The 12,564-nt window shown below is 44.7% G+C and overlaps 1 protein-coding gene across 1 annotated transcript in view; it reads left to right on the forward strand.

Annotated features, from left to right (window-relative positions):
• Nucleotides 1-12,279, forward strand: part of LOC134032044 (complexin-1) — a 29,192-nt gene extending 16,913 nt beyond the window's left edge. Inside the window, exons 3-4 of the mRNA XM_062475836.1 lie at nt 6,597-6,778; nt 9,845-12,279. Of these exons, the coding sequence (XP_062331820.1) occupies nt 6,597-6,778; nt 9,845-10,042 (380 nt within the window). The 3' untranslated portion in view covers nt 10,043-12,279. The remainder of the gene's footprint in view (nt 1-6,596; nt 6,779-9,844) is intronic.
• Nucleotides 12,280-12,564: the final 285 nt, after the last annotated feature.

A 12,564-nucleotide genomic window follows, 5' to 3' on the forward strand; every position in this document is an offset into this window, starting at 1 on the left:
GTCGTCAATGAGGAAGGTATTTCTGGGTGTTTCTAAGGAGGCTGCTGCAAGCAGAAATGTACATTTAGTCATTTAGCAGACGCTCTTATCCAGAGCGACTTACATTAAGTACAGGGACATTCCCCCGAGGCAAGTAGGGTGAAGTGCCTTGCCCAAAGACACAACGTCATTGGCCTGGTCAGGATTCGAACCGGCAACCTTCGGATTACTAGACTGATTCCCTAACCGCTCAGCCACCTGACTCCCTTAGACCCTGCTCTCTACTACTCAACATCTAAATAACATAAATGTCTTTGTGATTATTTCTTGCCTCTGTGTTGCGTAAGATTGTTTTCTGTAGTCCTCACTTTGAAACCTTTAATGATTTCTACATTCCATCCAAATGCCACACCATTGGGAAATGTATGAAATGAGATAACGAATTTAACTGTTAATTGCTAGCCTAAACTTACATTTACATTTAGTCATTTAGCAGACGCTCTTATCCAGAGCAACTTACAGTAAGTACAGGGACATTCCCCCGAGGCAAGTAGGGTGAAGTGCCTTGCCCAAGGACACAACGTCAGTTGGCATGACCGGGAATCGAACTGGCGACCTTCGGATTACTAGTCCGACTCCCTCACCGCTCAGCCACCTGACTCCCTTGTCAGCTTTTGAAGGTGGTAACTTGAACAGGTAGCATACTGATTTGGAGGTGTCTCTTCCTGAGGTGTTATAACACTAATTTGAAAAGAAAGAAAAGAAAGGGTAAGATTATTAGTTCCTTAATGGATGTGGACTGTGTTTTTGTGGAAAAACCTTAGCATTATCAGCGTTTTTCTGTTGATGGAACAACAATTTATATACACAACTCCAACACACGGAAATTATTATAAGGTGCGGAACAATTTGTAAGATAGCTGAACGACCGCGTTAACAAGCTAATGCATAAATTGTTTTGCATGAGCAGTTCTTATTGGCTGCATTTTATAATTGTCAACTGGGTTTGGGATTGAGAGGGTTACAGATATAATGCAAATATAATAGCTTGATTTCACTTGCAACCTTTTTGAACCACCTACAGTTATATTGCAGTTTGGATAGGTGTGTCAGATCATACCAGAAACAGATATTAGAGTTCACACTCCACACTAAAGACCTTCTCTCAAAGCTCTCAAAAAGGTATCCTGGATTTGACCCGGCGCGACCATCGTTTTGATCTCGTTCTCTGTAGAGTGTCTGCTTCATCCTCTATGCTGTGGGGGTTGGTTCCGTAGCTGTGTAACCCCCTGCGTCTCCAGGGTGACTGGTTACCCGGCGACACGAGTGTAATGGATTATGAAGGTTGGCAACGGCCCTCGATGATCCCTGTCAGGCGACCAAGTGAACCATCCCTGGCGTGGTTCGCTCAGCTAAAGGCCACGCTGCTCTGGAAGAGGCGAAGGGGTTATGAGAGATGAACTCTAGTTAAAGGAAGATAGCATTACCTCCAGTGCGACGACTGTGGCCAGAAATACACGACTGTCCCTGTGACTTTGTGGAGGGCGATGTAAATCTGGGTTCGGGTTGTATTGATGAGGTGACAAAAGGCCGTCAGTGACCTGCGTTGACGGCTAAGAGACGTTTGATGGGTCCTTGGTTGTGGTGCTACTGAGGGTGGAAGCCACAGCCCTGCACTGGTCATCTAAGGCCTTGCGGCTGTTTTTCGGTGATAACGGCGGTTGATGAGGGATAAAACGTTACATTGATGTGCTTCCGGCCTCCCTTTTCTTTCTACTCCAGGAGATGAACTATATCACGCGGCCATACCTCACCTTAGCACCCATGCTCTGGTCTCCTGTTTGTAAAAAAATAAAAAAATAAAACCCTGGTCTCATTTCCAGCCTGTTGGCAAGTCAAAAATCGTCAACCATAAAGACACTCTTTCACTCATTTATTCCCTTCCCCATTGCGATAGATGTACAATTCCAGACAGAACCATTAGTTAGTCCCTGCAAGGTGCAAAGGCAGAGCCAGTGCATCATCGCAGCTGGAAGAGAAAGAACCGGAAAGAGTCAGAGAACGGGAAATTGCTTTAAGGAATTTAAGATAGGAAATGAATCTGGCTCTTCCAATCTAAATGGTAAATCAACTTCATCCACTGCAGTTTTTTTTCATTTTCATCCATGCAGCTGTTAAACCCACAGCCACATACAGTCTGAGCTGATGTTGAAGTCAGCTGTACACCTTCCTATAGAGCACAGTTGCATTTACAGGGACGGTTGATCAAAATGACTTGATTACAGGATCTCGCATTCGTGACATCATCTTAAACTGCTCGTGTAACTGAGTTGGATTGGTTTAACTCACTCACTCAGTAAAAAACAGACCACCCACACCTTCTAAGCGCTAGCTTTTTGGTGACACAGGTGGTTTACACACAGCCTTTGCAAAGGGTGTAGTCGGTATGCGTGGAGCCAGCGGACCCAGGTTCGAATCCTAGTGTGGGAGGACACAGCAAGAAACCATGCCGATGGGTGCCGTGACGACCGTTATCACACACGTGCCATGACCAGCAATATTAGCCAGGTCGACCTGTCTGACATCTCCAACCCATCTCTTCGACAACACCAAGTCAGATAACGCCTGCAGATATCTCACTTCAGGTTGTCATTCCTATACAGATTTGTCTAACTAGATTTCACAACTCCATTTCCCGTTTATTTGCTTGCTAGCAAAACAAGCCCCTTCCTCCCCCCGCCTCCTCTCCTCCATCTAGCATGTATTGTCTTCCCATCACAATGAACAGAGGCTCAATCTTTCAAAGCTCTTTTTCGAGAGCATGTCGGCCCTCCTGCTTGGCCTGAGGGGGGAGGTTAATGGTGATGGGAGGGCTCGGCGTGGAGGGGGGCCCTGGTGGTGGTGCTGGCTGGGCCTAGCTGCTGGCTGAGCTCAGCCAGCAGCTAGGCCCAGCCAGCAGCTAGCCCTGGGACAGGTGGAGGCCTGAGACAGATGGAGGAGAAGAGGCTTGCTGTCCAGGGCCTGCTGCTTGCTCGCTCTGGCTGGGGCAACGTGACTCTCCCCGCCGCTGGTCCCGCTCTCCTGCAGCCTGGGACAGGCAGCCTTCTCTCTCTCTCTGTCGCTCTCTCTCTCTCTGTCGTTCTCTCTCTGTCGCTCTCTCTCTGTCGCTCTCTCTCTCTCTCTGTCGCGCTTTTTCTCTCTCTTGATCTCTCTCTCTTTCTCTCTCTATTGCTCTCTCGGTCTCTCTCTTTCTCTCTATATTGCTCTCAATCTCTATTGCTCTCTATCGATCTCTCTCTTTCTCTCTTTCTCTATATTTCTCTCGATCTCTCTTCTCTCTTATCGCTCTCTCGATCTCTCTCTCTCTTTCTGACAACAATCTCTCTGTTGCTTTCTTCCTCCTCTCTTCCCCTCCCTTGCTATTTATGACTCTCAGCACTCACTTTCTCCCTTTCTCACACACACACAAACAGATACAAAGACATCCACAAAAATTCAGGACCAGCATTCTGCCAGTAATGGTACATTTTGTTCTTTTTCACCTACAGTAGACCACATCCACACACCCACACACTGTCACCTACTCTAGAAAAAGAATGCAGTTGCTCGCTAAAACATGCACACACTGAAGTAGGCCATCCTCCTCTCCTTCACTCACTGACACATTAAAATTCCACTGAAAGATTTTACGTAACACTGCAAACTTTAAGCAGAAAAAGATTAGGCTACACTTCAACCTTATTTAAATGTAAGAGTATTAAATTACAGAAACATAAATTCATTTTATTTATTAGTTTCTACACAGTGGGAAGTGTACTTAAAATTTACTGATTTTATATTCACATTTTGACAACTTTAACACAGGGCTGTACATTTTATCTAAAGTTTAGCGTGAGATTTTTAATCTGTATAACTCGAGAAAACCATAATCTCAGTATGAGATCCAGTCTTCCCGATTCTTTCTTTCCTCATCACCTTGTGCCATCTCGTCTAAAATTAACCCTCGGGCCGGAACTGACTTTGAATATTTCGTTCTGTTCACGCTGTTAACAACGTCCTAGCACCGACTGAGACTCTGGGGTCTAAGCAAAACCACTGGAGCGGTTCCTTTAGCATTCAAACGACACAGCTGGCAGCGATCAGTAACGCAAGACTTCAGGGACGGTTGGTGTGTCATGCTGCCTGCTAAGCACCAACTTTGTCACAATCAGACGAGCTAATTAGCCTCGAGAGCGGAGATTAGCCATGCGACGTACCGGGAGAAACACAACAGAATGTGCGCTAGACGGAAAGTGATTCAGAAATAAATATCAGATCATTTTACCCATACTATATGGAGGACAGGTGTTTAGATGCAGATGGTGTAATCAATACAATAGCCTATTCAGACATCCCAAGTCTCCCGGAAGTTCCGGGGGGGGGGGGGGGGGGGGGTTGAGAGACACCTCTCTGAAATGAGTCGGCAGGTTGGGATGTCTGGCCTATTGAAAACAAGCATCTAACTAGCAAGTATCTATCTAAATGGGTTTTTCGGCATTTTTTTTTTCAGATCTCCAGCAGACATTTTCTTAACATTTCATTTGTATTAATTGCAGCATAATAGTGTTTGACAAGATGTAACTTCTCTGTGGGTTTGCAGTGGAATTCTTGTTCTGAAAAATGTCTGCTCTTATTCTGTAAAAAAACAAAATGAATGTATGTCTCTGCAAAAATTATCCCCGGGCCCTCAGCAACCATGAATAGATTGACAAGCGATGTCCACTGGTTCAAGATTTGCTGCAGGGAAAACACTGACAGTGCCAACTACTCTGTAAAGAGTTAAGACAGCTTGATTATTTAGACAGGAAAATACTTTATTCACGGTGAGATTTTTTTTAAATAAATGCAGACTGAGTGAATTATTCCCTTGTTACATTGACATATTTTGACATAAGATTTACCGTAAAGTCATCATCTTATCTATAGTTAAAGACAGCAATCACACTGCACATACATGTAGATTTAAATCTGAACAGGTTAAAGTGGAAATTCCATCAATTTGTCTAGTTTTTTCATCCACTCTAAAGCCTTATGGGCAATGCACTGCCAAAAGGGTAAAGCCCATGGATGCTGAATATCGCATCAATACACTGAGCAGTGCTGACAAGGCAGACACAGGAAACCTCAGAGTCCAACACTGTGAGATGCCAACATAACCAAGCACACGAGCTGTGTTTATTAATTAGCCGAGCCCAGTTCACGATGAGCAGAGATCTCCCCCCCCAAAACAGGAAGTTGAGGATCAGCCAGCTGCCCCAAGGTCATGGCAGGCTCCTATCAGCTCCTGGTCGGAGGCAGATGGCCGGGGAGTCAGGTGGCTAAGTGGTGAGGGAATCGGGCTAGTAATCCAAAGGTTGCCAGTTCGATTCCCGGTCATGCCGACTGACGTTGTGCCACTTCACCCTACTTGCCTCGGGGGAGAATGTCCCTGTATTTACTGTAAGTCGCTCTGGATAAGAGCGTCTGCTAAATGACTAAATGTAAATGTCTTTGGGTTTCTCCTCTGGAGAGTGTTGCAGTCTGGCTCGCTGGAACCGTGCGCAGATTGGCAAAAGACGGAAGCCGTTAATGGCAAGAGAGGAAGGCTTGCAGTCGGTGAGAGAGAGGATGGGCGGGTTCTGAGTGAACACCAGGCCGTTGGGGAGACACAGTCCTCATTAAAATCAATTTCCGTCGAGTTGGGGCAGAGAGGAGTGTCACGGAGCCGCGGTGTGGGTTCGCTGGAGCGGACGAGGCCGCTGGTGTGACTCCAGCGCGTGAAGGAAAAGGAGGGAGAACTTTTGAAGGGAAAAGTCGCTTCTCTTACTCTGTCTTACCAGCGGACATGCTTGGTGGCAGACCTCAGTGTAGTGTGAACGCTCTCTGGAGACGCCACCTTCTTAAACATACTTCCTCTCCAGCAAAGTTTTGTACTTGCCGTTTTGTAGTGAAAAAATATATATATACCTGAAATATACATATATTTCCCAGTCCAATGGATGTGCTGTTGACTAAGACGTGCCTGCTGCTGTAGTCTACCTGCTCTGTCTCTGGCATGTGAAGTTAAGCTCAGCCGGGCTAAGGGATCAATGGCAGCAGGAACGATCTAATACGTTTATTATCAACCATCTACAAATCCTGCATGTGCTATAGAACTCTAAACCACAACAAAGCCCTTTGTTCTCACGTCTTGATCCCACTGGCCAGTTAGAACGTTGTTGAACACGTCATAAAAGCTTCTGTCCAAGTTAGCAAGGGGCCTAGCACGCTAATGCAAGCCACCCATTAGGGGGATTTAATGATGCTTTTCCAGCAGGCTCTGTGATCCAGGGCTGTATCTGTGTCACTCACCTCTGCTTCTCTCCCATCGTGTGATACTCTGGCTCGGGTTCAGTCTGATGCTTTGTGTTCTGCGACTTCAGAGGGGTTATTATTTGCGTAGCGCCGCGGATGAAGAGGCACAACACAAATGAAACACTTCTGTGAATGTGTATCTATCATCACCGGCTGATTGAATTCCGTCAGGTCATTTCCCCCCCCACAACAGAGTCTGTCTGAATCTTGACTTATGTTCTTGTTGTTGTCGCTTGTCTCAACAGGGGCCACCAAAGACATGGGTAAGATGCTGGGTGGAGAGGAGAAGGAGGACAAAGACCCAGACGCAGAGAAGAAAGAGGAGGAGAGACAGGAAGCGCTGAAACAACAGGAGGAGGAGAGGAAGGCCAAATATGCAAAAATGGAAGCGGAGAGAGAAAATGTCAGACAGGGGATCAGGGACAAGGTAAACATACTATGATGTGGATGATGAATCTGATGTACTGTTTATACCCGCGATCCGGTTGGCCTGTTTGGCACCGACGTGACTCATCGTGACACAAACTCGTAGTTTGCCTGTGTGCCAGCTAACCAACTATGCAGCACGTGAGAATATAAACTTTCTACTTTAGGGAGTATTTTACTTTGATGTTGGTTTGAAGGTATATTTGAGGCAGTGCAGCAGTTGGATACATCCTGATGGTATCTATTTACCTTTAATCCCATGTGGGAAACTTGTTTGAGAAAACTTGCAGTTTTTTGAAGCGTTGAGTTTTTGTTTTTATGGTTTGACTTGTTACCCCCACTGCAAAAAGCCGTGTTTTTGGGGAAGTGAGGTTGAATCCTCCTTGAGGATGCCCGTTTCGGGGGGCAGGAGACAGGAATGACAGCAAAGCTGTGGGGAGCACTTGCTGATAGAAACAGGAGACAGCAGAGAGGCCAGACACTGTCTGGGCCTGGCTGTCTTCCCTTCAGCCGACGCCAGCTTATGTTAGCACAACCCAGAGAGAGGGTTGAGTTTTAACATGAAGGGTGTTGAGAAAAGGAGGAGGAGGGATGAAATCAGCGGTCATCCTCCACGTATACTGACCTGGTTCTGCATATATTTAACAGCTATGCAACTCCACCAGACTGCCTCCTATGCAAGCTACCAATATTACATTCATATTTGACAATCTAATTATATTTACAGATGCCCTTAGTCAAAGTAACATACAGCTATACAACCGTGACCTTGTGATGTACAGACAAATTCCCTACCAATGAGCTATATCCCTCACCCCTCAGGTGTTTGTTTTCCAACAAGACTTAACAGAGCTTGATGTACATCAATCAGTCTGTACTACTGATGATCTGGTGTTTGGGGTTACAAGTGTGTGGAGCAGCGCAAGATTGACCCATAAGAGATAGAACTCAACCTCAACTTCCTAGTTTGAGGCAAATCACTCACTATGCAAAGAGGTCATGTTGTGAGCCAGGAGAGGAGGAAGGATCATCTCTCTGGTGGAGATGAAGCTGTTGTGAGGCTCTCTTGCTGCAGGATTTATACGAAACGTGACTGCTTCCCTGTTGACCTGTTCTGTGCGAGCTGTGATCCTGACTGTGGTGAGCTGAGACAGTCTCTGTTGGGTTTTCGTGAATAGCAGTCTGTGATGCTCAAAAGAAACTACGAGAAATGGATCCCCTCGTTGCTCAAGCCTCAAAGAGATTCTCTTATTTCCTGAGAGGACCATCTTCTAAAATATCAAAAAGTAACTCAAGGTTGATTTGGCTGTGAAGTTTAATACTGATAGTCAGCCATTAGATATTTTAATGGAAGACGATTTTGTATCAGTAGCGGTTGTCGCTCGTTATTATAGTGCAGGGTTTCCCGCAGCACTTTTCAGTTAAGGCCGCCTGTGTTCTCCCTTCCATTCCAAACCATGACCAACGCCAGTCTCCCTTCTCTGCAGAATGCATTGTGATTGTGCGCCCACCCCCCCACCTCCCACCCCCCCACTCCGCCCTACCACCTTAACTAACACATTTTCTGCGGGAAACCCTTTAGTGGATACCAACATGTCTGACTCCTGCCACTGAACACAGAGACATACACATACACGTATGCACTCACAATTACACACATGAATACCCCCACCCACACAGACACAAACTAAACTCATAAATCACATACGGTAGCGTATCCTCACTCGCTAAAAGTGCCAAGTACTGCCATCCTTAAAGATATTTATTGGTCCATAATCATGTCCTTTATACTTAAGAGGGCAGCAAAGGGGTAAAGGGAGAGTCTGACTCATTTTCTGTGTACCCTCCCCTGAATTCAGCCAGACTAAACAGACAGATCCAAAATGGCTGCTCAGTCCTTCTCACTAAATGGGGAAACTACCTGCTTAATGTCACACTGTAGAGTACAGTACTTCATTATGGTGCACATGTTACATGTTTGAATCTGTTTGATCCCTGAGAAGTTGAATTGTTCCTGCCGGTCATCTTGCTTTTGAAACTGAGACTTTTATTCATGAAGAAATGAGGACACAAGGTCTGTGTTGTACTTGACTAACGTCTGGCTTTGTCAAGAGAGCCAGCAGGCTGTCTGCCAGGCTATTGTTACATGAAGTATCTTGGCTGGCCAAATTGCATCCATTTCAGGGCAGTTAAACCTTCACACCCTTGTATATTTACAGAATAATCAATGGCAAAGACCACACACACACCTCACACACACACCTCACACACACACCTCACACACACTCCTCACACCTTACACAACCTCCCCAAACACTCTGTGTTGCAGTGCTGGTGTGTCCTGTCTGAGCTTGTGTCACTGTGTTGCAGTACTGGTGTGTCCTGTCTGAGCTTGTGTCTCTGTGTTGCAGTACTGGTGTGTCCTGTCTGAGCTTGTGTCTCTGTGTTGCAGTACTGGTGTGTCCTGTCTGAGCTTGTGTCTCTGTGTTGCAGTACTGGTGTGTCCTGTCTGAGCTTGTGTCTCTGTGTTGCAGTACTGGTGTGTCCTGTCTGAGCTTGTGTCTCTGTGTTGCAGTACTGGTGTGTCCTGTCTGAGCTTGTGTCTCTGTGTTGCAGTACTGGTGTGTCCTGTCTGAGCTTGTGTCTCTGTGTTGCAGTACTGGTGTGTCCTGTCTGAGCTTGTGTCTCTGTGTTGCAGTACTGGTGTGTCCTGTCTGAGCTTGTGTCTCTGTGTTGCAGTACTGGTGTGTCCTGTCTGAGCTTGTGTCTCTGTGTTGCAGTACTGGTGTGTCCTGTCTGAGCTTGTGTCTCTGTGTTGCAGTACTGGTGTGTCCTGTCTGAGCTTGTGTCTCTGTGTTGCAGTACTGGTGTGTCCTGTCTGAGCTTGTGTCTCTGTGTTGCAGTGCTGGTGTGTCCTGTCTGAGCTTGTGTCTCTGTGTTGCAGTGCTGGTGTGTCCTGTCTGAGCTTGTGTCTCTGTGTTGCAGTGCTGGTGTGTCCTGTCTGAGCTTGTGTCTCTGTGTTGCAGTGCTGGTGTGTCCTGTCTGAGCTTGTGTCTCTGTGTTGCAGTACGGCATAAAGAAGAAGGAAGAGAAGGAGGCGGAGGCCCAGGCAGCCATGGAGCAGGCGTCGGAGGGAAGCCTCACGCGCGCCAAGAAAGCCGTCCCCGCCGGCTGTGGGGATGAGGAGGAGGAAGAGGAGAGCATAGTGGACACGGTGATGAAGTTCCTCCCCGGCTCTCTGGTCGACATGTTCAACAAGAAGTAACCGTGTCGAGATCGTTCACCTCTTACTGTAACGTGATTCCAACCCCTCACCCCGCCTTCTCACCCATGCTCCTCCCGACGCCACACTTCCTCCAATCACGATTCTATGTATGGATCTGGGCAACGTGTCGTAGGATTCGTCTTTGAGTTGATCTTTCGGGTCAATGTAGTTGTTACATTATTCACGTCTAGGGTGAGGCACCGTTGTTGATGTAACAGGTTAAACCAGAAGCCAGAAGATTCTTTTCTGTAACATCTTCATCGACCGAGTGCCTCGACTCAAAGATAGATCTTACGTCAGGTTATCAAGACCTCCAGGTCTTAGGATGTGATCTGATGTGATCAGATGAATCATTAACAACACTTTTTGTTTGTAAATAGCCTCTGGTAAAAAAAGAAAAGACAACAAAAAAAGCTTCATCTATGTGAGTAAACTATACAGTATATGACTAAGAGTATAAGCCATATTTTTAACTCTAAAGAAATTCTCCAAATCATATCAAAATGTAATTGAATTATATTATGTTCGTGAAAATATTGATATATATATATACACACACATGTAGATAAATATACATTTTTAATTGTTGTCCATTATGGGACTTACATTCATGTACTGTAGTGTCATAGATTCAATTGTGAAATATGACCACTAGTAAGAGTATCAACATTGTTAGCTAGAAAGGAAATTGATACTTCATTCGACACAAGATGTTTCTCAAGCATGCAGTTGTTAATTTTTGTGAAGTACAGATCATAAACAAATATCCGCCTATTTGTTATGGTGAAGTGAAATACATGAATATTTGAGGCAATAACTCTGGATTTCATAATTTATTCCATCAACTCACAACCATGTACAGTGGGGCTATACATGAATAAGTGTCATAACTGTTCTTCCATGAGATAATAGATGTCCTCAACAAACAAACTAAAACGATCGTCACAAAACAATTGGACAACATTTCTAACATCCTGTTATACTGTAATGATTCACAAGCTATTCCTGTGCTTTCCAGACCTTTGAATGGCTGTGTGTCTTGGTCCCTGCTGAAGGATCAGAGATGACCCAGCAGACCGACTCAATCGGACGTAGAGGGCTATGTATTTTCTCTTACCATTTCCATATTTGTAAATATTTCTTATTTTTGATCTTTCGCAAACACAACTATGTTGTGAACACGCGTGTGTAAACAGACAGTGACAATGGTGCAATATATTGTAAATGAAGTTGTGCTGTGTCCGTTGATAAACACAGGGGAAAACACCTGGATCAGCAAGAGCAGACAATCTTCACTGTTATGTGTTCCAAGCTTATGTTGTAGTGTGCGCGAGTCAATGTAAAGGCACGGCATTGTCTATCTAGTTACAGTGAAGCCTTTGTTAGTCAGAAGTGTTTGAGAAAAACGTTGATGTGGAGGTGAAGAGATGGAAATTGAGTATTTGTTTAATGTATTCGGTCGCACGTTTTATATAAAACAAACCAGTGTGGGTCCTTGTCGAATAGAAATACGATGTTAGTTTTACATGGGAAAACACAAAACAGAAGCGCAGTTGTTTGTCGTGTTGTGATATAGAAAAATATGCAGCGCAAGACAGGAATCGGGCTTTGAAACTGTTTTTTTCTATCTGCATTCAAGAAAAACAGATAGTTAGACTGTGGGGAACTGGGATTCTTCATGGATATTTACGTGTGCCTCTTTTCCCAAGGGTTCAATGCACTTGTGTGCGATGGAGGTCTTAGTAAAGACAAGCTACAGTGTGAAGATCCAGTATCAGGATATGCATTCTAAAATGCTAGTCTCTTAACAGTTCCTCATTAAAAGCGTGTTTTTTTTGTTCTTTCAGCCGTGGCTTATTGGAACATTCCAAATATTTCAGACATTCCATTTGACTTTGCTCTGTCTACGACATCACTGTAGCGATAATTCCTTTGTTGCTAGTAGCCGAGGATGTGGTTTGATGATGTACTACTGGGGACAAAGTTTATAATGGCCTATTTAGGCTACAGAAGATACGTGACCAAGTAAATGTTAATAGCTATCTAGCCTGCCATGTAAAGAAAAGAACCTCGTTAAATTTAAGGATGAGCGAAAAGCGTTACCCAGTAGTTTGCTAACTAGATTTTTTGTATATAGTCTACGGAATTTATCCATAGCAAGCTGTAAAAAAAATAATAAAAAAAACCTTGACATTGATGCGATAGTAAAACTTATCTTTAATCGCACAGTTTTGATTCGCACAGAAGCAAGAAACAAACTAAAACATTAACGTACAATCTAACGGCTTTCAGAACATTCCTCGTTTGCTTACAAAGCACTAACATTTGCTGTTTCGCAAATGCTATTAAAAAAGATTACTGCCAGAGTTTGTATTAGAGTTGTGATGAAGCTAATTGTATGTAATGTAGCTGCGAAGTTTGCCTTTAGAAACCTGTCATTTTGGACTTGTGAGCTGATAGGAAATATAAAAGGATTCAGCATGACTAGCAAGCTCAACCCTTTCTGCCAACCGCCTGCCATG

The sequence above is a fragment of the Osmerus eperlanus genome, chromosome 13 (assembly GCF_963692335.1).
Source record: "Osmerus eperlanus chromosome 13, fOsmEpe2.1, whole genome shotgun sequence".
NCBI classification, from domain to species: Eukaryota; Metazoa; Chordata; class Actinopteri; order Osmeriformes; family Osmeridae; genus Osmerus; species Osmerus eperlanus.